The 23,242-nt window shown below is 38.4% G+C and overlaps 1 protein-coding gene across 1 annotated transcript in view; it reads left to right on the forward strand.

The window, feature by feature from the left end:
- Nucleotides 1-21,319, forward strand: part of MEI4 (meiotic double-stranded break formation protein 4) — an 83,087-nt gene extending 61,768 nt beyond the window's left edge. Inside the window, exon 6 of the mRNA XM_044421451.1 lies at nucleotides 21,053-21,319. Coding sequence (XP_044277386.1) covers nucleotides 21,053-21,319 — 267 coding nt within the window. The remainder of the gene's footprint in view (nucleotides 1-21,052) is intronic.
- Nucleotides 21,320-23,242: the final 1,923 nt, after the last annotated feature.

Here is a 23,242-nt window from a genome sequence, read left to right on the forward strand (position 1 = left end):
AAAATGTTAGGTTTTATGCTTGAGAGTTTAGTTATGCTTCTTGAATTGTCCTCCATTTTACTCACTGGGTTGTCCTTGAAGCATTGGGATGGAAGGCAAAGCTTAACAGGTAGGAAGTAAGAAAATGAAATTTAGGATGAAATCAGGGAAAGGTTGGAAGGACAAGTGAAGCGAACAAGGTTTCATGAATTTCAGGAGGGGGAGGGGGAGTTTTATATTTTAATACCTATTGCACTTGTTCCTGGCCTTGAAAGAGTTGCTTTTTTTCTCTTGTGTTTTGCCTACATGCTTCGCTGCCTGGGTTCGGAAAATTCTGAGGATCAAGAGGGTCCTGTCAGGGAGGAAGGGACCATTGCCAGCATGTGCCATGAGTGCAATATAGCATTGGAGAGACAACAGAGTTGGAGTACAAGGACAGGCAATCTGGGACCCTACAGATGTCTTTGACTACAGCTTCCAGAATCCCTATTAATTACATAGGCTGGTGCTTATGAGAGTTGTAGTCCAAAACATCTGGAAGCCCCAGATTGCCTACTCTGGGATAGACCACTCAACCAAAATTTTGAATTCAATGTTCACTTGCTATCCTTAACTGTTTTCTGCATCTCTTTAAGCCATTCTCATCTCAACTGTTTTTCTTTTCATAGTGCAATTCTGTGGACTAGAAAATATTTGTTTAATTAATAATGAAAGTCATGTACTCCAAAGAGAGGCACTTCTGAGTTACAAGAAGTTTGTAGGTTTTTAATTGCTTTCTGTCCTAGACAAGCTGCTCACTGTTAATAAACTTGGACCACAGTGGGGCCAGAGGGGGCTTCATTCCATTCCTAAAACACCTGGGATTGAGAACTCATCTCTCTTTGCAGCCCTTTAAAAGGGTGGGTCTGATGCAATTACCTCCTAAGTCTGGGTGCCCATCTTTCTCTCTTAGAATTATGAATGAAAGTGCTTCATCGGGAGATGCTACAGATAACTGTATTGTTCATTAAAAAATAAATTATTTTAAAATATTTTTAAAGTAGTGTATATAGAAGAGTAGTATACAAATAGTCTATTACTGCTTTTAATATGAATGGCAATCTCTTGCAAGACTGTACTTGTATACATAGTAGATACACCATTGAACTCTTATGTTCCCACTCTTTTTTTCTTTCAAGTAACTCAAGGTGGCTTATGTAATTCACCTGCTCCTCTCACTCCTTTCTTCACAAGAACAGCCCTATGGTTATGTTGGGCTGAGTGGATGTGCCTGGCCTGAGCTCTATGGCTGAACATGGACCAGATCACTTGAGTTCCAGTCCAGCACTCTTAACCACAACATCATACTGGCTTTCTATGGCCTTTCATTTCAGTAGCATAGTTAGGATTGTTTCTTACTGTGCCATGTGACCTTGTTACCTGACCGGCTTTGGATTCAATTGTAATTAGCCAAATGGAGTTTCAAACACTGATTATTTGTATAGCCTAGGCATCCTTTGACCATGAATAATCAAGCTCATGTAGCTTTGACAAGCAGGTCTTCAAGCAACTCCTGCATATCTGGGAAAATACTTTTCATTTTTCCATGTGTGGTTTACTCTTGTGTATTTACTTATAAGAGGAAATGTGTGGTTTAGTCTTACAAACTCACATAGGGCAGACTCAGTATCTGTGTTCTGGATTTTTCTCTCTTGGGTAGGACCAGAAAGATATTGCTGCTTTACTGGTAGTCAGAGAGGAAGATGGATGCAGTGGGACATTTGGTAATCTGAGAATCAGTTCCTAACTTTATTTCCATCAGAGAAAGTGCCTCCTCTTCAATTTGTTATACCCTACCCATTTTTTATACCCCAAACATCTGCTTGTGCTGCACTGGGGACATTGAGAATGGTGTGGGGTATGGCACAGGGAACTTCTAATAGGGGCATTGGTGGTGAGAATTGCATTATATGAATAATGAAGTAGCTTAGGATCCAAGTGAAGTTGGAATTTATTTGTTTATGATTTATTTGTGGGTGTATAAGAGTGTGCAGTACTGTATGTTTGAAGCCCATGTCACAGTCTTGCTTCTTCCACAACCCCTATTTTCCTGACTAAAGATGAAAGGATGACCTAAAGTGAGATTTGAAAAGAATACATACATACATACATACATACATACATACATATATATAAAATATTCTATTGGCTGTACGTTGCCTACATCTGTACAAAAGGATGAAAGAACAGTTTTACTGCTGGCTTTGATTAGGTTTTCAGTAAAAGTAATACACTTTTAGGATTGCAGTGATAAATAACAGAAATACCTTTTTTAAAACTATCTACTTCTACGTAAATTGGAAATTCCAAACCACAATTAACTTTGTCAGACAATTTTCAGAAGTTATTTAAAATGAATTCCCAATGGCAAATTGCAATATTGAATTTACTGGTAATTATTTGTGCAGCCCCAAAATGCAAGTTTAGTGCTTTTAATTAATCACCTTTTGGATTCTTTCACTTCTACAGTAGATTAATCATTCTAAAATATTAGAATAGATGTGTTACAGGACAAAGTGCTGATGTTGCAAAACCTCCCCACATCTAACTTTGTTAATAAGTATTAAATTTTATCATTTCAACTGATGAGTTTGCCTTAGAAATATACCATTTTAATGAAAAACTCTATAATTATCTGCTTCAAGCCATAGTATTTTATAGCAAGCATCCAAATTATTACAAGAGCAATTTTTGTATGATTCTAGTTTTGGTACTAAAAACATGGATGCAGGATCATGTAAATGAAAATCAAATTATATCACTTCTTTTTGTCTCTTCACTGTGGATATTGTTCACCAGGTGCACCTTCCCAGTAAATCCCAGGGAAGTAAGTGGAAGCATAGTTAATCAATGCATTTGAACAGCTAAACCACAGTTTGATGTGGTTTTGCAAGGTATGGTCTGTGGTATGTCTCACTGAGCAAACATGATAGGTTTTATCTTTGGTTTAAGAGGCCAAGTCTGCGGTCTGTACACACGCACTTAGCTGGAAGGAAGTCCATTGAACTCAGTGAGGTATTGCTGGGTAGACATACATAGGATTGCACTACGAACGCATTATTGCATGAAGCAGGTTAAATTTTGAAAACCAATGGCTGGACAGTTTAAAAAGCAAAAGTGAAGTGTCTCCAGTAATGTGGAATCTTAAAATGTGCCTTTTAATAAGAAACTTCTGGCGTTCACTACCAAATAAGTAATCTATTTATTGCCGTCCAGTCTTTTACTCCACTATGATTTTCTATATTTTCCCCAATATCACTCCTTTAACAAAAGTTATTACTTGCCTAGCAAGTTTCTCACTGGCAAATAGAGGGCTATCTTCTGTGACATCTCTGGCCACTTGGGGACAAACTTCCATATTCCAGTGGGAAGCACACTCACTGTCCAGGCCAGGAAAGAATCGGGGCGTCAAGAGTTGTCAAGCTGTTAGGGTGGTGATCCAAGTTGTTGCTGCTGCTGCAGCTGCTGCAGCATTACATTTCTGTACCACCCATAGCTGAAGCTCTCTGAGTGGTTCACTACATTTAAGTCACCCATCCAGATTTCAAGCAGGTCAGACCCTTACCTTCCAAGATTAGGCAGAATCAGGCACTTCAGGCTATATGGAAGTAAATGGGGGTGACTGAAGAATAACTAGAGCCCTCAAATATTATTTTCAAGGTGATACCCAGGGCAGTGGAGGCCAGGAAACTTGAACTCGAAAGGAATCATTATTACCTCTTGAAAAAGCATTAAAGAGGATCATTATCTGTATCATATGTCCACAAGTATGCAAAAGCTGAATTAGAAAATGCAAGAAATTTTTTTTTTGGAGCTGAAGAATGCAGTCACATACATTCCTGATATACTTTTCCCATAATGAATAACTCCCTTGTCTCCTTTGCTAAGTTTCAGTATATTATTACTTAATGAAAATCACACTTTCTAGTAGCATTTCATGTCCTCCTTCATTACCTTTTAAAAGTATACCTTACAGATAAATACCTTGAGGCTTTTAAAAGTCTGTATTCAAATGGTCCAGTAACGCTGTACAATGTGAAGTTAATGTCCGAGATTATTTCTTTAAAATTGGTCCCTCACTTAACTCCTAGTGGGGTGGGGTGAAGGTGGAAGGAGACTTAGGCATCCTGGAAGCTCAGCTGAAAATTATCCAGCTTCTAGGCGGAAGAAATAGGTCATGACTATAGAACAAAGTATCTGTAATCCATATGAGGAATTAGTAGGTTTGTTTCAATATCTATTAGTCATTTGTTTTAATATCTATCAATGTGGCGGTTTAACAAAAACTATTGTCAGTGTCCAACTTCTCTTAATTTAGATGAACAGTCTTTACGTAGCAGTGCTTTGTTGTAGTCTAGCAATTTTACAGTATAAATCCATGTATTCTTGTAAATAGTTTGCTCTTTTCATTTTTTTAAGTGATGGGGCAAAGGAAATAGGTTTTCAATTTAGCACAGTACTGCATTTTATCAGCATTTTGCAAGTGAGATGGGACGTGCAGTTTCCTAAACACAGTGACCCAGTTTGTATATAACATAAAGCCTTAGTTTTGCACTATATGAACAAGCTTAAACTTGTTATATGAGACCTTCAGGGATGAGTTCAAGGGATTGTGCTCACAGTCAATTTGCTGATATGGATAATGAAGTTCTCTGGAAGAGGGTTAGAGGTAGAGAAAAACTCCCATTGAAGAGACTCACTTTTCAGGTGTTTCTGGGAATGCCTGCACTTCACACATTTCAATTAACAACAATTCTCTCAGCAGATTCTGCTCACCTATATTGCAGTATTTGCTGAGAGAAGCCCATAAGCCCCTCACTGTGGGTGCAATAACATGTGGAAGTTCTGGATTGAGAAGGAGTTTGCACTTTCCATAACAATTTCATTGGCTTCCTATGGTGGGAAAAAAGAGTTTCCTGCACGGCTATAATAGCAAACTATGAGACATGTTAGCATAACTCAAATTATGGTCCATTTGGAATTTTTGTTTGCTGTTGTCTATGCGTTTGTTTCGCCACTCACTTTTATTTTATTTTATTTTTTATTCTTGAGCTGAAGTTTGTTTCTGATGTGAAATGTGGTAATTTTCATTTCTTCACAAACCTTGTGCCAATACAATCTCATTACATGGAAAATATTTAGGTGAGTAATTATGTTCTGATGAGATAATGCTCTGTTTCTGAGGCACTATTGCACATCATATGCTTCTCGTTACCCAGCATTTCCTTTTGTGTTCATTGTCAGCTACCATTCAGCAAGTGCTTGAATAGCACTTAGAAGCTGGGCAACTGTATCACCAGGTGGAAGTGGCTTGCAACAGGAGAACCGAGATTGGGTCCTACCTTTTCATGAGTACTGGAACCCTGTGTGCTAGGCTTTAGCCAAACAATTATTTGTAGAACTTTAACCAGCTTTCTTTTGGCAGTTATATTTGAGAACGGGCAGGAAGGAAAGGCCTATTTAATACCTTCTTGTTTAGTGGACTGATTCTTTGCAGAGATCTTATGCGTGCTCTTAACATTTGGCCAAAACAAAATTCTAGGAGTAAAGCTGCTTTTTCTTCAGTATCCTGAGCCTGTAATTCAGATTGTTGTTTCAAATATATATATTTAATTGTGCTCAGCAAATGGAAAAATTATGTTAAATTGTATGAGCTGTGTTTAACTTTATCACTGCCTCTGTCATTTGATTTCTAATTATAACAAGTGAACAGTGACTGGCAATGTCAACGTGTAATATAAAACAGAATCTAACAATTTGCATATTTCATCATTTAGGTATTTTTGCTTTATAATTTCTATGTTTAATTATGGAAAAAATTGAATAACTAATAAAGGCTGAAACAACTAAGTCTTGTGGCACCTAACACATTTGTGAACACAGTCCATTTCAACAGATCCTTAAAGTAACTTCAATTTTATTATCTTAAGTATCATCAACACATAAGAAATAGATTCATTTCCTACAAAAGTCACTGGAGTCAGGTGATCAGCATAGTTTATTCAAAGACAAACTGTGTGAGGAGAACTGTAGGAAATTGTTCTTTGCATTGCTTAGATGCCTCTTGTGAATTTTGCATGCTGAAATGTACCATTCTTAATCCTGTGTTAAAGTAGTAGCTCCAGGTCTTGAATTAATTGCACTAGAACAGTGCCATGGTTTTTACATGACATTAGAGTATGTTGCACTTTGAACACAATTTTCCTAACTAGCTAGTAAAATGAGAAAAGCATTAAGCCACTTATCTTTAAGGAAAGGTAAGGGAAACTTTAATCTTGAAACTGTGTATCCTTATAGTTAGACCTATGAAGCTCAGTGAAGTATTTCTGAATAAAAGACTAAAGGTTTAATGAAGCTGACCCTTGGTGCACCCTGTGTTGTTACTGTAAAAGAAGTAAATGTATGTAGTTATTTTATTTTGAGAATTAGAAGACTAGCAATGAACTATTTAACAGAGAAGTAGAAAAAGAAGGGGTTTATCTTCTGTCACAAATCAGATCTGTTCATGTTTGAAATTAATTAGTAAACATACTTTCAGTTTCAAAAAGTAATAGCTACCATATTTCATTTGACGTACTACTTCTACATTTTTGAGCTATTCTACTGGGTACAACTGCCTAAATGTCTGTATCTCCAAGGGCTTGCAATCCATTTTTAAAATTTTCCATATATCTCAGATTTGGACTGCCTGTCATTTCATTTAGACTCTTAATATTCTGCTCAGAATTTGATTCTCCATGCTCACAAGGTTTATTCCCTGGAGAGTTCTGCCCTGCCTACTGTCTGCATAAACTAAATGAGAAAGCAGCACAGCTTGATTTAATTGACATCAAGTTAAAATTTTCCACCTTGCCCTTTGGGCTTCTGGCTGTTAGGTTTTTGGCATGGTTTTTTTTTAAAGATTTCTCGTAGTGATGTTTGAAATAGCTATCCGTCCCTCTGAGGAATGGATTTGCTGTCTGTGGCAAGGATGTAGATGTTTCAAATCAAACAGATGTTTCACATTCTATCAAAAGCCTAACCAAAAGATAAAGGTAGCACTGGCAAGAACTTTTTACTAGGCCTTGGGCAGCATCTGCTATTCACATGGCAGCAGGACCCTCCACTAGCAAAATTGGAAGTGAGTGCTTCCCAGAGCAACCAGAAAGATGGCAGAATGATCGTTTCCAGAACAGGTCACTAGAGCTAGCAGAGGGAGCTTTGCTGACCTGCTCCATTAAAGAAACTACTGTGTTACGCTAAGGAGGGCTAGTGTTCTGTTGTGTTTACAGTGGGTTCTGCTGGCACAACACAAGCAGTGCAGGTGCAGCAGCAGTACTGGATGCTGCCCTCAATGAAATATATTCACGTGCAGGTGCCAAGTTCTTAGCGTCAGGACAGGGGGAAAGCACAAACCCGCCTCCCCTACTGCATGGAGGAAGAAAGCAGGGAAATCTGTTGTTCAGTGGGGCCAGCGTTTCAGTCAGACAACTGTTGTACCCAAGAGCTGTTCAAGAAACTGCTTTCAACTGGGTTCATTTCAACTTGCACAAAAGGTGGTGAAGTATAATTGTTCATTCTCCTCTGACCCCAAATCCTCATTGTCCAGCTATGAATTGCTCTCTCCCTTTTGCACAGAATAATAGCATGTACAAAAGCAAGCATGACCTGGTTCCAGCTTATTATATAGAGAGATAGAAAAGACACTGTATCTTCTGCACAAGAAAATGGATGGTCTCGCCACTAGTTCCGCAGCAACTGTATTACAGAACATGGGGAAATCCAGTAGCCCCCCCCCTTTGTTTTCAATTATGCTTTAAAGAAGATTTTATTTAAGAAGCTATTTTATGATGTCTCTTTATCTTGGATATGCTGACCTGATTTAAGAAGATATTTTGGCTGTGCTGTTTTACTCTGCACTGCTGCTCCTATTGATATGTATTTTTCTATTTGGTGTCTTTGTTTTTTACATTATTGTAAGCTGTCCTGTAATGAATCATTCAAAAAGGCAGGGTATAGATATATAAAAGAGTATGTAATCAGCAACCAACAATTCTTTTAGTAGGCATATATCCCATGACTACTCCCATTTTATTTTACAGCATGATAAAGTTTTCTGCATATAATTTTTTCAGGGCATTAGTAGGAACAATCATTTTCAATGTGATGATCACTGGCAAGGGGTCTGCAGATTGCAGCCTGACTTTCTACTTAACCTTCATAGTCAAGTGTCCCCAAAATGTTTTGAATCACAGCTGCCATGTTTTCTGGCCATTGGACATGATTTCTTCCACTTAGGAGAGCTGCAGAAAGTCCACAACTTCTGGAATGCCCCAGATTTGGCGGAGGCAGGTCTAGCAGCAAGCTGTGAAGGCCAATACTATCACAGTTTCACTGACCCTTATTTCTAAGCAAGAACACTGAGAATTACACCATATAAAAGAGCCAGTGTGGCATAGAGTTTAAGAGTTCTGGGCAGGGCTGGTCACACTCTCTCATCCTAACCTACCTCACAGGGTTGCTAGTATGACGACAAAATGTAGCTATGTAAACCTTGGGTTCCTTGAGGAGGAAGAAATATACAAAGTAAATAATAATACAAAATAAGTAGGAAGTAATGATAATATTAGCCTTCCCGAAGTAGAGGCTTTGAAATACAGTTCCCAGCATTGCTGAAAATTGCGCATACTGCATGGGCTCATGGAAGTCAAAATGCAAACATTCTGGAAGGCACCTGGATGGAGTTACTATAGAAGGAAATGCTACTGGTGTAAAAGACTTTACAGTGCGTTCTATATAGCTTTCCACAGAAGGAAATCACACTTTCAGTGGGGCTTATTCCTTCATTCTGTGGCCTGTCCTGTGGAAAGGCTCTACCTTAAATAAACTTAATGGGTGGGAAAAAGCTTCTTCCCTAGCTAACTTTAATTTGAGGGGCAAGTTGTGCAGCAATCAGCTTCATATTTCAATTTTGTGACATGAAATATAGTGCATAATCGGTTTTGAGGCTCTATATCAAAACACCTTAATAATAATAAACTTCCAAGTGTGACAGACCATTACATTATTTTTAAGGTAATTCAATATATTTATTTAAAAATGATTTATGAAATGAAGATTTCATCTACTATCCTCCACTTTTCACCATCATAAAAAACAGAAAGATTAGTCTATAAATTCTTAGTCAATTGATAATAGCAGAATAAATTTGATTTTTTTCCTGCTTAGTTATGCCTTTGTAAATGAAATTTTAGCCACTTGGATTAGTTGTGTTTTAAAGACATCTTAAAAGTCTAAATTAATGAAACTGCAATTTTCAGTTCTTGTTCATATTACTCCTAATGCACTTATGAATAACTCATTAGAAAATAAGTTCATTCTTTTTTGTGCCCAGCTTGCAAAATTATATATTAAAAGATAAATTCAGATGAAATTACATATGTGTAACTTGGCCTCAATATATGTATATGTTGATTATCCTTATGTTTCACTTAATATCTTTTTTAAACGCCAGGCTTTATAGTCAGCAACAAAGTGCTAGGAGTGTGTTCATAAAATTTGCCAGTTGTGAGTGCGTCTTGCCAGTTAACCTACTATTGTCACTGTGAAATGGTTAGGTGCAGCTGATCATTAAAGTGGATCCTGGAGGCCAATATAACTGGTGACGCAGAGGATGGCTCAACAGAGGCAGGGCCATCTTTCAGATCCCCAGCTACCAGCAGCCTATATCACAGAATGAAGAGGCTGAGATGCATAACGTGTCAAATCATGAGTACAGCAGGGCAGAATTCACACTCAGATCCACATTCTCCTTTTCCAGGAACAGCTCCTATCATATGAAAAAAATCAAATGACTTTAAACCCATGGCTGCAAAACAGGGCGGGAAATCCCAAGAGTATATGAAAAAGGAAACTAATTCCACTCTCAGAACCACAGGAAAGAAGAATAGGCTTTGGACTCCAGCAGTCACTCATTGCAAGAGTGGACATACATGGCCTGACTGGCATATCAGTGTGTCCATCAAGAACTGATATGCCAGTTGGACTGCTTCCTCCAAAACATCCTTCTCCTTCCGTAGCCAGCCTTCCATACTCAATTAGCTTGAATAAAGCTAATTCACTGTGTTCCTCCCCATACCCATTTTATAAGAGTAATGTGAACAAGACTTTGTTGATCCCATTTTATAGATCTAATTGAAGGCCACAAGACAATTATCCTTGTCTAAGGAATGATCCAATCCCTATTGAAATTAGGAGTGCCTATTTTATTTTACTGTTTAACACAAAAGTCAAAATATTGAGATTTCTGGAAGCCGTCTAATTTTCTTAATGAAGCATATGAGGAAAGCATTGGAAAACACACCAGAAAGGCCCAACTTGAAATTTCATTATTAGTGAAGAGAGCAGGAAAAGGATGCAGTACAATACACAAGCTGACAGCTTGTAAGGAGCACCAAATTTTAAACCCTCAAATAACGCCACAGTATACTCCCAGTGTTAAAAGCAACAACTTTTGGAGTTAACCAAGAGAACTGTCTTGGTTAATGGGTGGTATATAAATCAAATAAATACACTAAAAACTTGGCAGCATTTTTTAAAGCTTCTGTCCTTACACCTACACTAACCTGGTTTTGCCAGTAGTCCTCCCAGAGATTGTCCTTTCTTTGTTGTCATCCTGCAATACAACACATCAGAAAGAATATAGACTGTATTCTAAACATAGACATGCACCATAACAGGCTAAGCTGCAACTGAGTTTAAAAAAAAACTACCACAGATGTTAAGGTGTTCCTATTCATCAGCTCTTCAGCAGATCCCTGGAAAAACCCTGGAAATTGGCTTTATGTCCTTCTGAAGCAATTATCTTACTGGGTTTTACACATGATGATGACAGCATACTACAAAAATCACATCATATTTCTGTTCACATCTAACAGCATACTACAAAAATCCAGCATAGGATTCTCACCTCAAAAATGCAAAGAATTATATTACTTGCTGGCAAGCGTGGCCAGCAATTTTGAGAACATCCAAGCAAAATCCACCCCTTTCCATATTTTAATGATAATGTTACCTTCAGAGTCTCAAAAATATTTTAAAGGGACAAATAGAGCTACTGCAGCCATGTGCCCACACTGGCACCTTTCCACCTTGATCGATTTTGGATCAGGGTCGAACACATTGGCTGCCACATGGCACAAAGCCTACACCTTTCAATTTAACAAAGCCTGAAAGCCATTGTACTCTATACTCATGTGCAAGTGGAGAAAACGCTGCTCCAAGACCAGGAGTCCATTCCTGACATGCACAGCAGCACCCAGCAAAATTGCCAAGGTTTACAGCAACAGAACTTAAAAGAACACGCCATGACTCCCCAACAATCAAGGAAAGTGAGGAGTAAGGCAGCAAAGCAGCAAAGTTCAATGCCTACTTACTCCTACTGATGCCTGGCCATGCCTGGTTCAGTACATTATGTTGCTGCTGTTCTTTGTATGCTTATTCTTCTAGCCCCTTTGTATCCCTTGCAGCATACCGTATCATATCAACTGCCACCTAGGAAAAACAATAGAAAGGATACATATGCTTGTATCTGAATGTGTCATGTGAATGCTGCTATTTTTTGCCCAGCTCTTCTCTTATTGCTGATTTTGTCACCTAATGAAATGCCAATGTATTGTCAGAATATTGCTGTACAGAGGAGAAAAAGCACCATTATATTACAGAATCAGCAGAGGCTCAAATGTACATGCAAGAACGTTGATGCTTCATGGGCAGGGACTATACTTTCGCCAACATTGGGGGATAATGTGGAGCAAACAATGCCAGTGTTAATTAACATCACTGGAACTTCAGCATGCGAGTTCGCAACACCACAGCAATTGAAGTAACCAGAAATATTAGAAAAAATGGTTACACGTTTTATACCTTTAGAGGTGGAGGCATCTTGATATATTCTTACTTGTCTGCCAAGTAACTTGACTAAAGTGAATGAGAATTATGAGTAAAAATGTCCTGAGAATTATGTTATGTTTTCATTACGTTATCACTTAAAACTCTTAGTTGTATGTCTTACTATGTATTTCTAAAAAAACCCATTAACCCTGCAACTGCCTCTGGGTATTTTCCAGGAGGTATATTCATGGCATGCTCCTCCTGAACAATGGACACTCTGCTATGCTATGATTCTGTAACTCAAAAGATATGCAGAGGCAGCTTGCTTTCAGTTCTCAAAACATGACTCAACGGAAACATGACTCAACGCCCGACTGAGGTCCTTACAGATTGAGGCAACACTCATAAAAGTAGTGGCATTTCTTTAATTATTTAATTATTTCTTTAGAGGACTTCTATGCCGCCCCATTCGCTGAAGCCTCGGGGCAGCTCACATTCATAAATAAATAACATAATATAAAACAATATAATTTAGCAGTATAACAGTAAAATTTAAGTCGCCCTGGCGAAAGAATAAAATAAATAATATTAACAATTAAAATGACGTTTGAATAAAAAGGTCTTCGCCTGGCGCCGAAAAACAAATAACGACGGCACCAGTCGGACCTCTCTGGGGAGTGCATTCCATAGATTGGGCACCACCGCAGAGGAAGCCCTCCTCCGGGTGCTCACCCTCCTAATTCCCTTCACGGAGGGTTTCTGGGCAAGGTGTTGGAGCGGGTGGTGGCAGGACAACTCCAAGCACTCTTGGATGAAACTGATTATCTGTTCTTGCTTGTCCTCCTGCACCTTGCTTTTATTTTTCTTGTCTTAGGACTGGTTCATACAAGGAAGCCTTCCCAAGTACATGGAGAAATCCATGCAAGATGGCCCCTGTAAGTGTACGTGTTAGCTATTAAGCCCACTGTTGCATGAATGGACTTCCTGTGGTTACTTGCTTTTCTCCTTCTTGCAGCCCCCTGTATATGCAAACTACTCTGCTACAGAGATTCCACAACTCTGTGGGGAGATCTGGGGATTTGTAAGCGGGAGGGAAATCAGTGTCCCCCATTAGTTTCCATTGCACAAGTTTACAACCAGCATCGGATCCCAACCCTATTTATTCTACTGGTTTTGTTTACAGTTATTTCAGCTGCATTAGCCAATAATATTTTACAGTAATGTGTGGCAATGACAAACAGAAATTGAAGGATAATTTAGTAGGTATTTTCTCTTGTTTAATCCTTCCTCTGCAGCATGCAAAGAATCTACCTTAACTTACTGCTTTATGAAAAGGCAGATTAGGAAACTGACTGTAGAAATAAAGTGTCCATAATCAATGAGCAAATGCAGCATGAAACATTCAGTTTGCCAAGATTCTTGCTTGGTGTTATGACCTGGCAGGAGTTAGGGAAGGCCACACTAATAACAATCTCTCTGAAGCAAAGATAGTACATATTGATGCAACAAAATAAAAATAATGATCATTTTTTCAAGACTGCAAGTTTCCTTTTGCTTTTAATATGATAGATATTTGTATTATATCACATTTTTATTAGGGCTCGCCCATAGCATTTATCAGTTTAAAACATCAGTGTTCTCTGTTTTTTGTTTTTGATATTTGTTTTTTGAATTTTACCACACAATACAGCAGAGGCAAACTTTACACATATATTGTAAGTTGTTCTGATATTTCTTTGAATTGAAGAGGTTATTAAGAAAATGTTCCACCAAAGAGTCTCATTTGTATACCTAGAATTGGCAAGTGTGAAAACGTTTTAGGTTGAATCCAAAGGTTCTGTCCCATGAATGAAACTGCTTCTTGTATCTAGAGTTTCTTATAAGTAGGTATTATCCTTTACAGTCCAATGCCATTTATTCCTCTGTTTCTGCATAGATATATAATCCCACTGAGTTCAAACAGAATCCATTCACAGCTGTGTATAGGGTAGAAGCCTGAATTCTTTATTCTTATTAATACATTGCATTTATCTCCTGCCCTTTTTCCTCTTAAGAGGAGCCCAAGGTGGCTTGCATAGTTTTCCTCCACCCCACTGTTTTCCCCTCAACAACAATCCTGTGAAATAGGTTAAGCTGGAATTCTGTGACTGGCCCAAATTACCAGTGAGCCTCAAAGCTGAATGAGGACTAGATCTTGGAACTCCAAAGTCCGCATCATATCTAACCACCATATCTTTCTGGCATGTACAATACCTTAAGTTACCAAAGGATTCTTTTTCCCTATATTTTCTTCCACGTTTATCTTGTAGGAGAAGCCATTTGCACAAGTGAAGTACAAAATGAAAATGCTATCTAGATTCCTATATATATGGAGTAACCCTCAAATCATTGTTCTGAGTTGGCAGCTGATGCTAGCAGCTCCTTCCTCGTATGTACTCTTAAGCTCTTCGAGAAACTGGAAAGTCAAAACATATGTTGAATTTTCCTGTTTCTTGGCAAGAACTTCATGTGGGGCTTTTTTCTCCACAGTTAACTGTTAAACTAGAGACAGTTCATTTTTAGTAAATTTAGTAGCAATCTATCTTTGGTGATGGAAGATCACCAATACAAAGAATATGAAGTGACAGGTGAATGGTCTTCTCCTCTTATTAGCTAAACTTGGGAGTGCTTAAACTTAAGGATATCTTAATATAGGAGTCACTGTTCGAGTGAGAGACAACAAGGCAAGATTGTTTGTATTTTTTTCTTCTGAATGATTTGTTCTTATAAATATACCTCCTGTGATTAAATCAAAATTCAATCAAAGGAGATGAATGAAGTGTTTTCAATTGCTCTGAGAGTTGCTTTAGCATTGCAGGTAAGCCCATGAGCCATTCCATCATGGTTCTGTCTCAGCTTAGCCTTACACTCATTGAAGAGCCTTAGCAAGTCACAGTCTTTCAGCACATGACATTTGCCCTTCACTGTCCAGTCTTCATGCATTTTTTCTGATGTGCTTTATTTCTTCTATTTGCACAGACCGCATTTCATGCTACTTGAGACATTTTTCTATTACTTCACCATGCAGCAAGTTATAGTTCTCAGGGCAATTTTTACTTGGCTTCTTGTTCAGCTAGGGGAAGGCAGTCAGCTAAAATGCTCCTGAAATTTTTTATCTAGCCTTTGGCTTTTGCCTGGGTGGTCAGGCTTTGATTTTCTGGATACAAAAATCTCAGCGACCAGGTCTTGCTCACCTATTCAGTGGGTATTTCTCGCTGTCAGAAGTGGGCATCATGCTGCATGTTTCTCTGGAAATACCACATTTAATACCATTTTGCTTTCATATCTTTTGAACTGTTTTACTGATTTTGTGGGTGTCACTTGCTTGTTTAGTTTTTCAAGGGCTTGTAACTGTAAGAAATACTAATATTGCTGACTTTGTTGTTTTATTATGATTTTATCTTGTGTGTTCTAATATTTTTTCTTAACTTTGTTAACCACCAAGAGAACCTTGGCTGTTGGGCAGTATAAAAATAAAATGATTGAATGAATGAATGAATGAATGAATGGGAAATGGAACCATAATGTCTGCCTGATACTGTATTGATTTCTAAGTTCTATGTCACAGACATCCTAAGACAAAGATCTTTGTTTCATGTTGCAAAAAGTTGCTGTTTGTAAATTGGTTTTTGCTTGTCAATGAAGTATCCCATCGTATGTCTCATGAAGAATAAATATAGTGGAAAAAAGAAGAAATCTGTTGAGTTAAAAACTGAAGCATGAAAAAGATTCAAATGCAGTTTAAATTGTCAGCCTGCAGGCAAGGTTAGCATTATGTTCTACATTGCCCAAGGGCTTGGTTTCAGGTTCTTAGGGGGAAAATCATCATCATAATAGGAAAAGACATCAAGCCAGAAGCCAACATTCATTTTTGAATCATATTGGACACAAATCAATATACATGGGCATTCATATATGTCACCTGTTTTAACAGGTCTAGTTTTAATAAAATTAATTTTACTAGTTTAAACTGTTTTGCCTATTGGAATGTATGCTGTATTTTATTATCCCCAATTTCTACAATAACGATAATAATATAGATCAATTAACAAAAATCCTTTCTATTTGACATCTTGTGTGAAGGGTTAACGCAGTGCAGCACAATTACAGCTCTTAAGGGCCATACCTTTAACAGAAGTTATTTGGACAATAGGCATATGGTATAATACCCAACATTGTGACTAGTTCTAGTTTCACCTCTACCTTGGAGCTGCGTGGCTGTGAGTGGTGGCATACTGGATCCCACTCCCGGGTTTGTCACTTTACTGGAACAGGGACCTAAAGCCTACATCTGGCTCTGCATTATGGACAACACCTGGTCCTACAATATGAGCCAAGTGTTGCCTGTAAGCAACCCTTATGGTGGGTAGAAAGTATTGTGGTAAGCAGAAAGTATTATGGAGAGCTTGGCTATCCAAACATAAATGCTACATGTTTTCACATTATTTGACAAAAAGTATTTTAATAAGCAAGCACAAACAAATAGCAGAATGTTAATTGGCTTGGGACCTGGTTATCTAAAGGATCGCTTGCGTCCATATATGCCACCCCGCCCCCTGAGATCGGTGGAGGAGGCCCTTCTCCAGGAGCCCTCTGTGAGGGATATTATGAGGTTGAGTACCCGGAGGAGGGCCTTCTCTGCGGTGGCGCCCCACCCATGGAATGCACTCCCCAGAGAGGTCCGCCTGGCGCCGTCGTTATTTGTTTTTCAGCGCCAGGCCAAGACCTTTTTATTTAAATGTTATTTTGATTGTTATTCTGTGTTTTATTAAATGGTTTTATATTATTGCTGAGAACTCCAAATTTTTAATATTGTTCTATGCTTTGTTTATTTGTTTTCCTTGTGAGCCACCCCAAGGCTTTGGTGATGGGTGCAGCATAGAAATGTTATAAATAAATAAATAAATAAATATTAGTAGTTTCTTACCTTTGGATTAAAAAAAATGGTCAGAAAACCTATTGATATTTTAAATGAAGGGAAAGCATTCAAAAAATTCTTTCAAAGTTCACCCAGAATGTCACTATGAATTAACCGTTAGGGCTAATTCAAGCATTACATTTGAAACTTGAGGAAGCAAGATTACGTTCCCTGTCATTGCTACTGGCCTTTAAGAAGGGGGCCCTAGGGAAAGAAGAATGGAATTTTGAAGAGAAAAGCATCCAACAGAGAAAAGGAGAATTAAATTGACTTTCCTCTGTAGCTTCCTGAGTCTGCTTTTGATTTTTAAAAATATTGAGGGATGGATGCTTGTGATTCAGGGTTGCAAGTAAGTGATTATGCACACTTTTGTTGTAGGGTTTGAAGTTTCATTCAATATAATATGTAATGTTGGCTAAATATCCTTCAGGAAGAAAATAAGGACTCTTTTGCTATTATTAAGGAGTACTTGAGGAGGTGTCAAAGCCTTGTGCAAATCCCAGGAAAATGAAATGGGCTTAAGCAGAGTACTTTAAAGAGCTCTGTGGAAAGCTATGCTTGTATATATAGCAATATGAAATAACGGCTAGATTTATCCTGAATGGATTCAGCTTCCTCGGAATAACCAGTAGTTATTAATGGCAATCCCTGCTGCTCCTGGCCTGAGGCGAATGTAATAGCTTGGTAATAAAGGCTTTGTCCAGATAAAACTTGCCAAGTTTTTTAGAAGCAGAATTTGAATCTGTGTGATGCAACCCATCAAATTTGAAACAGCCCACAACTCCAAACACAAGTATGTACCTGTGTTCAAAAGCAAATCAAATGAAAAGGTTACCTTATTTGTGCTGATGGGATTCTTGTTTAGCTTCTCTTCAGTTGCCTTGAGTGCTGCATCAACCTATTATTCTTGGACAGAAAAGGAAACTAGAAGGAATATGTTGATCTCAAGAAGCAGAAGCTACCACCAGTTTCTATTTCAACATGGCGTCAGGTCTTTGATATTCACTACAGGGTGTTCAGGTGTGGTGATGGCTTGACTCAGCAGAGGAAACTTGAGTCAATAAAGCCTTAGTTGAAAGCTGCATCAAAATCTGGAAGGAGATGCCCTTATTAATGACACCTTTGTACCCAAACTTCTATTGGCTCATCTTGAAGGAATTTTAAAGACTGGATGCAGAAGGGAAGTGGCAGCGATCCAATATCAATATCAGGCATAGAGCAAAACCATTCTCTAAATCATTCCCATTTTGGCCCAACAGCTACATGTGATGCTGTCTTGGGAGGCAGGAATTGTACATACACTCCTTCATGTGCACTTGCATGCATGTCCCAGTGTTCTCCTTTCTTTTCCTTTTATTATAGAAGGAGATTGGCAAGTTTTGCAAAAGTTTTGTGAAAACACCGCAGCAGCTCTGGGGCAGCCAGAGAGCAATCAGGAACACCTGCAGGTGTCCTGACCAGTGGGATGCTGCATTTAAGGTTGTGCACCCCTATGTCATGCCCCTGCTGAAGAGTTGTCTTCTTAGGAGAGGTCCTAACTTCCCCTGAGGATGAACCAGAAGCAAGGCTTCAGGTTTACCCTAAGAAAGGAGTCTGGGCCCTAGGAAAGCCCTTCCACAAGGTGGCTTCAAGTCTGATCAGAAGACAATGCAATTGCCCACCCTCCCCTTCCAGTTGTTGATGAAGTTTTTAACTACAGTTTTTCTTTGCTCAAGTCTCCTGCTGGGTCAAGAAATCACCCCAATTGAACACTATGTATTAAGTATCAAAGGCCTGCAGCCATGTTGAAGTAGAAAATGAAGTGCCTGCCTGCACCAAAAAATGAAAGCATGGGTTTTCTCACAGGCAGAGTGCCAGGTTGCAGTCTAAATCCCTAAAGAGCTGCAACTGGGGGCTTCGTTGGGCCCCAGGCTGCTTCCATTTAAGAAACTCACAAGCATACTAGTGAGTTGCTGGAAAACAGCATCTCTTCTGGCTACCAAATCCACACACCTTCTTTCTGTGTGTCTGCAACCGTTGCTCTGGCCCAATTTTCGTGTGTGACCTTGGGCTTCCTTGGACTGTACTGTGCTGAACCCTGAATGGAAAGTGTACTTCTAATTCTTGCTGGCTTCATTCCTGAACTGCCCGGCCATTCTTCTGCCTCTCTCCTAAAACTCAGCTATGGTGATCAAACAACCTTGGGACTATCTTCAACGAACTGTTCTTACCGCCAGCTTATTTCCATTAGCAATTCAGTCGGTTGGTTGGTTTCTCAGCTGGACCATTATTTTGTAATTCAGGCCAGATCAGAACTGGACACCTTGTTCAGAATTTCAAATTATGCCATTTGGATGCAAAAGTTTCCAAGAATATGGAACTGTGCCAGAAGAGACAAACACCCTAGGGATTTTGGCACTGCTTGTATCAAAAACCTAGAAGTACTACTTCAAGGAAAACAGTTCCATTTTTTATATATCTCTTGCCTAATGTAGCAGAAAATCAGGCACCAGAGCAATCCTAGCTTAAAACAATTTGCCATGCAGAAGGGTAGGTGCCTGAAAATACCTCTGTAATATAGACATGCTGTCTAAAAACCACCAGATCACTCCAAGATAAGATTTTAAAAAATAATTTTATTAAAAATTTGGCAGGAAATGTTTGCTGTTGGGGTATGTTTCTGTAACTGCTCTTTTTGGAGGTAGATTACTTAAAGTTAATAGAGTAGTAAAGAAAATGAGACATGGTGTTCTATTCTTTTATTTCTTCATAGGTTAAAGGGAAAGTGGGAAGAAGTGGAGCTCACTAACAGAATAAAACTTCAGGGATTTGAACTTGTGACCCTTCAGATGTTTTGGTCTACGCCTCTCATCAGTCCTTACCAGCATTGCCAGTATTGAAGAGAGTTGTAGTCCAAAACATCGGTAGGGCCAGCAATTGACCAACATGACTGCTGTTCTTTTGTTCACACTCTACAACAGAACTCTACAACTCTTAACCTTTTTGGACATTTGCGCACATTTAGGCATTTGAGAGACTACTGGGGTGATCCTCACAAAATGCCTAATCAGTGAACTGGCACCTACTAGTCATGTATACAGATCCACGGTTGCACCTTATTCAATGAAAGTATTTGTTTCATGCATATTGTATACTTCAATGTCTCTTTAGAAAAGGATTATCTAATAAGTCCGATGTTACACAAATAAATACTATTGTACTTAAATTAGGTGATTCTTGAATGCCCAGCTATAAATCCAATAGTCCATTTACAAAAGAATTGAACATTTCTAGCAGGACCCCAAGAGTGCCTTTTTGTATATCTCTGTTCAAAAGTTAGAATGGTTGAGTTCATTCAGACTTTAGGGAAGTGCTTATAAGTTCATAACTTTAATAAGTTAAGGCTAGGTTCCGGGTCATTTTCATGCTGTAAATTCTGTTTTCAGAAAACCAGAACCCCTTCTCCTTCCCTTCCTTGAATTCCCTACCATCTATCTAAAATCTTTATTCAGTCATGTAAAATCTACTTTAGTAAAAATAAGAAGTCAGCATGTTTCATATTATTTATTTAAATCATTTTTATGCCTTATTTATTACAAGAGTTAGCCACAGCAAGGGTAAGGCATCCTATTCAAACACAAATGTAAATATCCAAAGTATTTGCTTCATGAGGATACAGTTAAGAGTGCACTGAAGGAAAAACAGATATTTTAAAATGTGGGCTGAAAAGATTGCTGGTATTATTTATTAAGGTAAGTAAGATTCTCATGGATTACGCATTTTCTTTTTTCTGCAGTTGTGTGGTGCAAAATCATTTTCATCAGCTTGTTATGCTAAAAGAATATACAATTACTTGCCTACTGTGAACCAGTGTCCCTTTTTGAAAACATGAATGCATCCTATGTGCAAAATGAGTTTTCCAAGGGCTGGTCCGTCTATACATATTTGTCACTTGATGACTGTGCAGCAGCACTGCATGCTAACTTTGATCTGTGAATGAGCCATCCTAGATCCAGCACCACAGATGGAACTTGTTATCACCCCCTGCATGATGCTTACCTGTGTTGTTTGCTCACATGTTCAGTTGTGAGCCATCAGGTACTGGATAATGAGAAATCAAATAATGTGTGAATTTGCATCAGGTTTCTTCCTTTCTTCTGTGTTTCTGGACTTAACTGTATTTTAACATGGATAATGCACTTACCTGATTTTTTTCCTTCTTCCTAGATCCAAGCCAAGTACCATATACAATATGAAAATATATTCTTTCTATGTAGAGTTTTGGAACAGCTTCTTAAAACGGGGTTAGAAGAGGAAAATGCTGCCAGTTCAGGTTGTGATGAAGAACAGAAGCAGTTTCTGCAGAAAATTGATCAAGCTATTTTTCACCTCTCCGATGAATTCCCTTTGTTCTGTATTTATCTATGGCGACTAGGTACACTTCTAAACAAATCACAAATAGAAACATGTGAAAGAAACTGGCCCCCTTTATAGAAATTTGTTATCAAACCATGAAAGAAGCAAACTGTGAGTGACCATTGTTCACAAGTGAAAGGAGGAATATTGTCACAAGAAGCATGAAATTCAGTAGCAGCTGTAATGGATGCAATTTCTTCTTTTGGTTTGCATGGGTATGTGTTCGGTCATTTTGCAGTGATAATTGTCAAGGGTTTGTTGGTGTGGCGGGAATTTGAGTAATCTTGTTTTTAATACAGTACTTGGATTAAGCAAAATTAGCTCTGTTATTAAAAATTAAAATATTCATTAAAAAGGACAGTGCAGTGTGGAGCTCAAAATTAAGAGCTTAATTATGAACATTTTAAAAAGTGTGATCTGGCAAAAAAAATAAACATTCGGTTTGTTTTAATCCATTGAATAGTCATCTTAATTGGAAGCAATTATTTGAGGGGGCAATTTTTCCTCCCACTAGCATCAACATCCTTAGGTGTACATAGCATTTTTCAGGGAAGAGTCTTGAAATAGTTCACTACTGAGGGTACTCAGCATGTTACGTACCACCCTTCTAGTACAATGGCTAGGCACCTCCAGAGCTTAGAGGAGCGTGCATTGCCCTTGGAAGGAAGTTTCCAATATTGGAGGATTCCACATATCTAGGGCTCTGCCAGGCTGCTTCTGGAAGGTCAGGAGGAACAATCGAGGCAAGTTTTACTTTTGCATTATCCTTTAACAAAATTTCCTCTAGACAGGCCTGTGTGCCTCTCTAGTGATAATGTATGGCCAGGGATTTGGCTGAAGCTGGATTGGCCAAAAGATTTCTCCTATCCCAGCCTCTCCTCTTCCCATTCTACCCATAAGAATCTCTCCTCCTTTTCCTCCAAGACTGTGTTTTTGACTTTAGAAAGCAGCCACTGCAGTTCTTTTCACTGTGGCCAAAGGGGAGGAAGATCAGAATTTAAAATCATAGCATGTCTACAGTCTCAGGTGAAGATCGCCTAACAATCCAGTGTACCCGAGGATGCTTTTGCAGAAACCATAGGATTGCTCCCTCAGAAATCAGGAGTAACAGTCTTGAGTGAAGACTGCATTAGTCCAGATGAATGGGATGTATAGGTTTGCAGACATATAACTGTTGTTCAACGGATTGACAGGCCTATAAACAGCTTTCTAGTTTTATGTTACAATTATTTCCTTTTGCTGTGTATTCTAAAAAGTGTTGAATACAAATACTTTAACTCATACATATTATAAAATCATGGATACATAAATATTAGTACCAAAATAATATTGAATCATTCCAAGTAATAATCAGAGAGTAGGGCAGAAAGAGAAACTGAATAAATATGGCTATACTGCTGTTCCTTTTCAAACTTAATTACTAGATAAGGTATTGTTGTCCAGATCATCTGCTGGTGAGCAAAAGAGAAAAAAATGAATTCAAAGTAAATTTATTTTTCTATAACGTATTCTGTTCTTGAAAAAGTCTTTCAGGGTGCTACAGTAATAGTGCATAATAAGTTATGTTTTCCATATAGAGGCAATCTGTCCACCTTTACATGCAAATTCCAGTCATCAATGTGTTGGGGTTTGTTTGTTTTTCAAAATAGACCTTTGGAGAATGTTGACACACACATACAAACACAGAGAGACACTTGAAAAGCATAAAACATAAGGATATTAGAAGTTCAAGTAGCAGCACTGGATCAAAAAAAAAGAAGAGTTTACCCTTTCTTGCCCTAGCAGTAAATATGTTGGTGCAGCCACACCTTTGAATGGCCTACATATAGCTAATGAATGGAAAACCTTTGCTAGTCCTGACAGCTTCTGTAACCAATAGAAGCAAATCTTGTCTCTTGCCACAATCATATGGAAATGCTGCTTGTTTGTGGCAATGACTACTATCTCTTCTACACCTTACAGCCAAACTTGCAGTACAAGAACCAGAAACTGAGATGACTC

This window comes from Varanus komodoensis, unplaced genomic scaffold (assembly GCF_004798865.1).
Source record: "Varanus komodoensis strain SLA01 unplaced genomic scaffold, ASM479886v1 scaffold12, whole genome shotgun sequence".
NCBI lineage: Eukaryota > Metazoa > Chordata > Lepidosauria > Squamata > Varanidae > Varanus > Varanus komodoensis.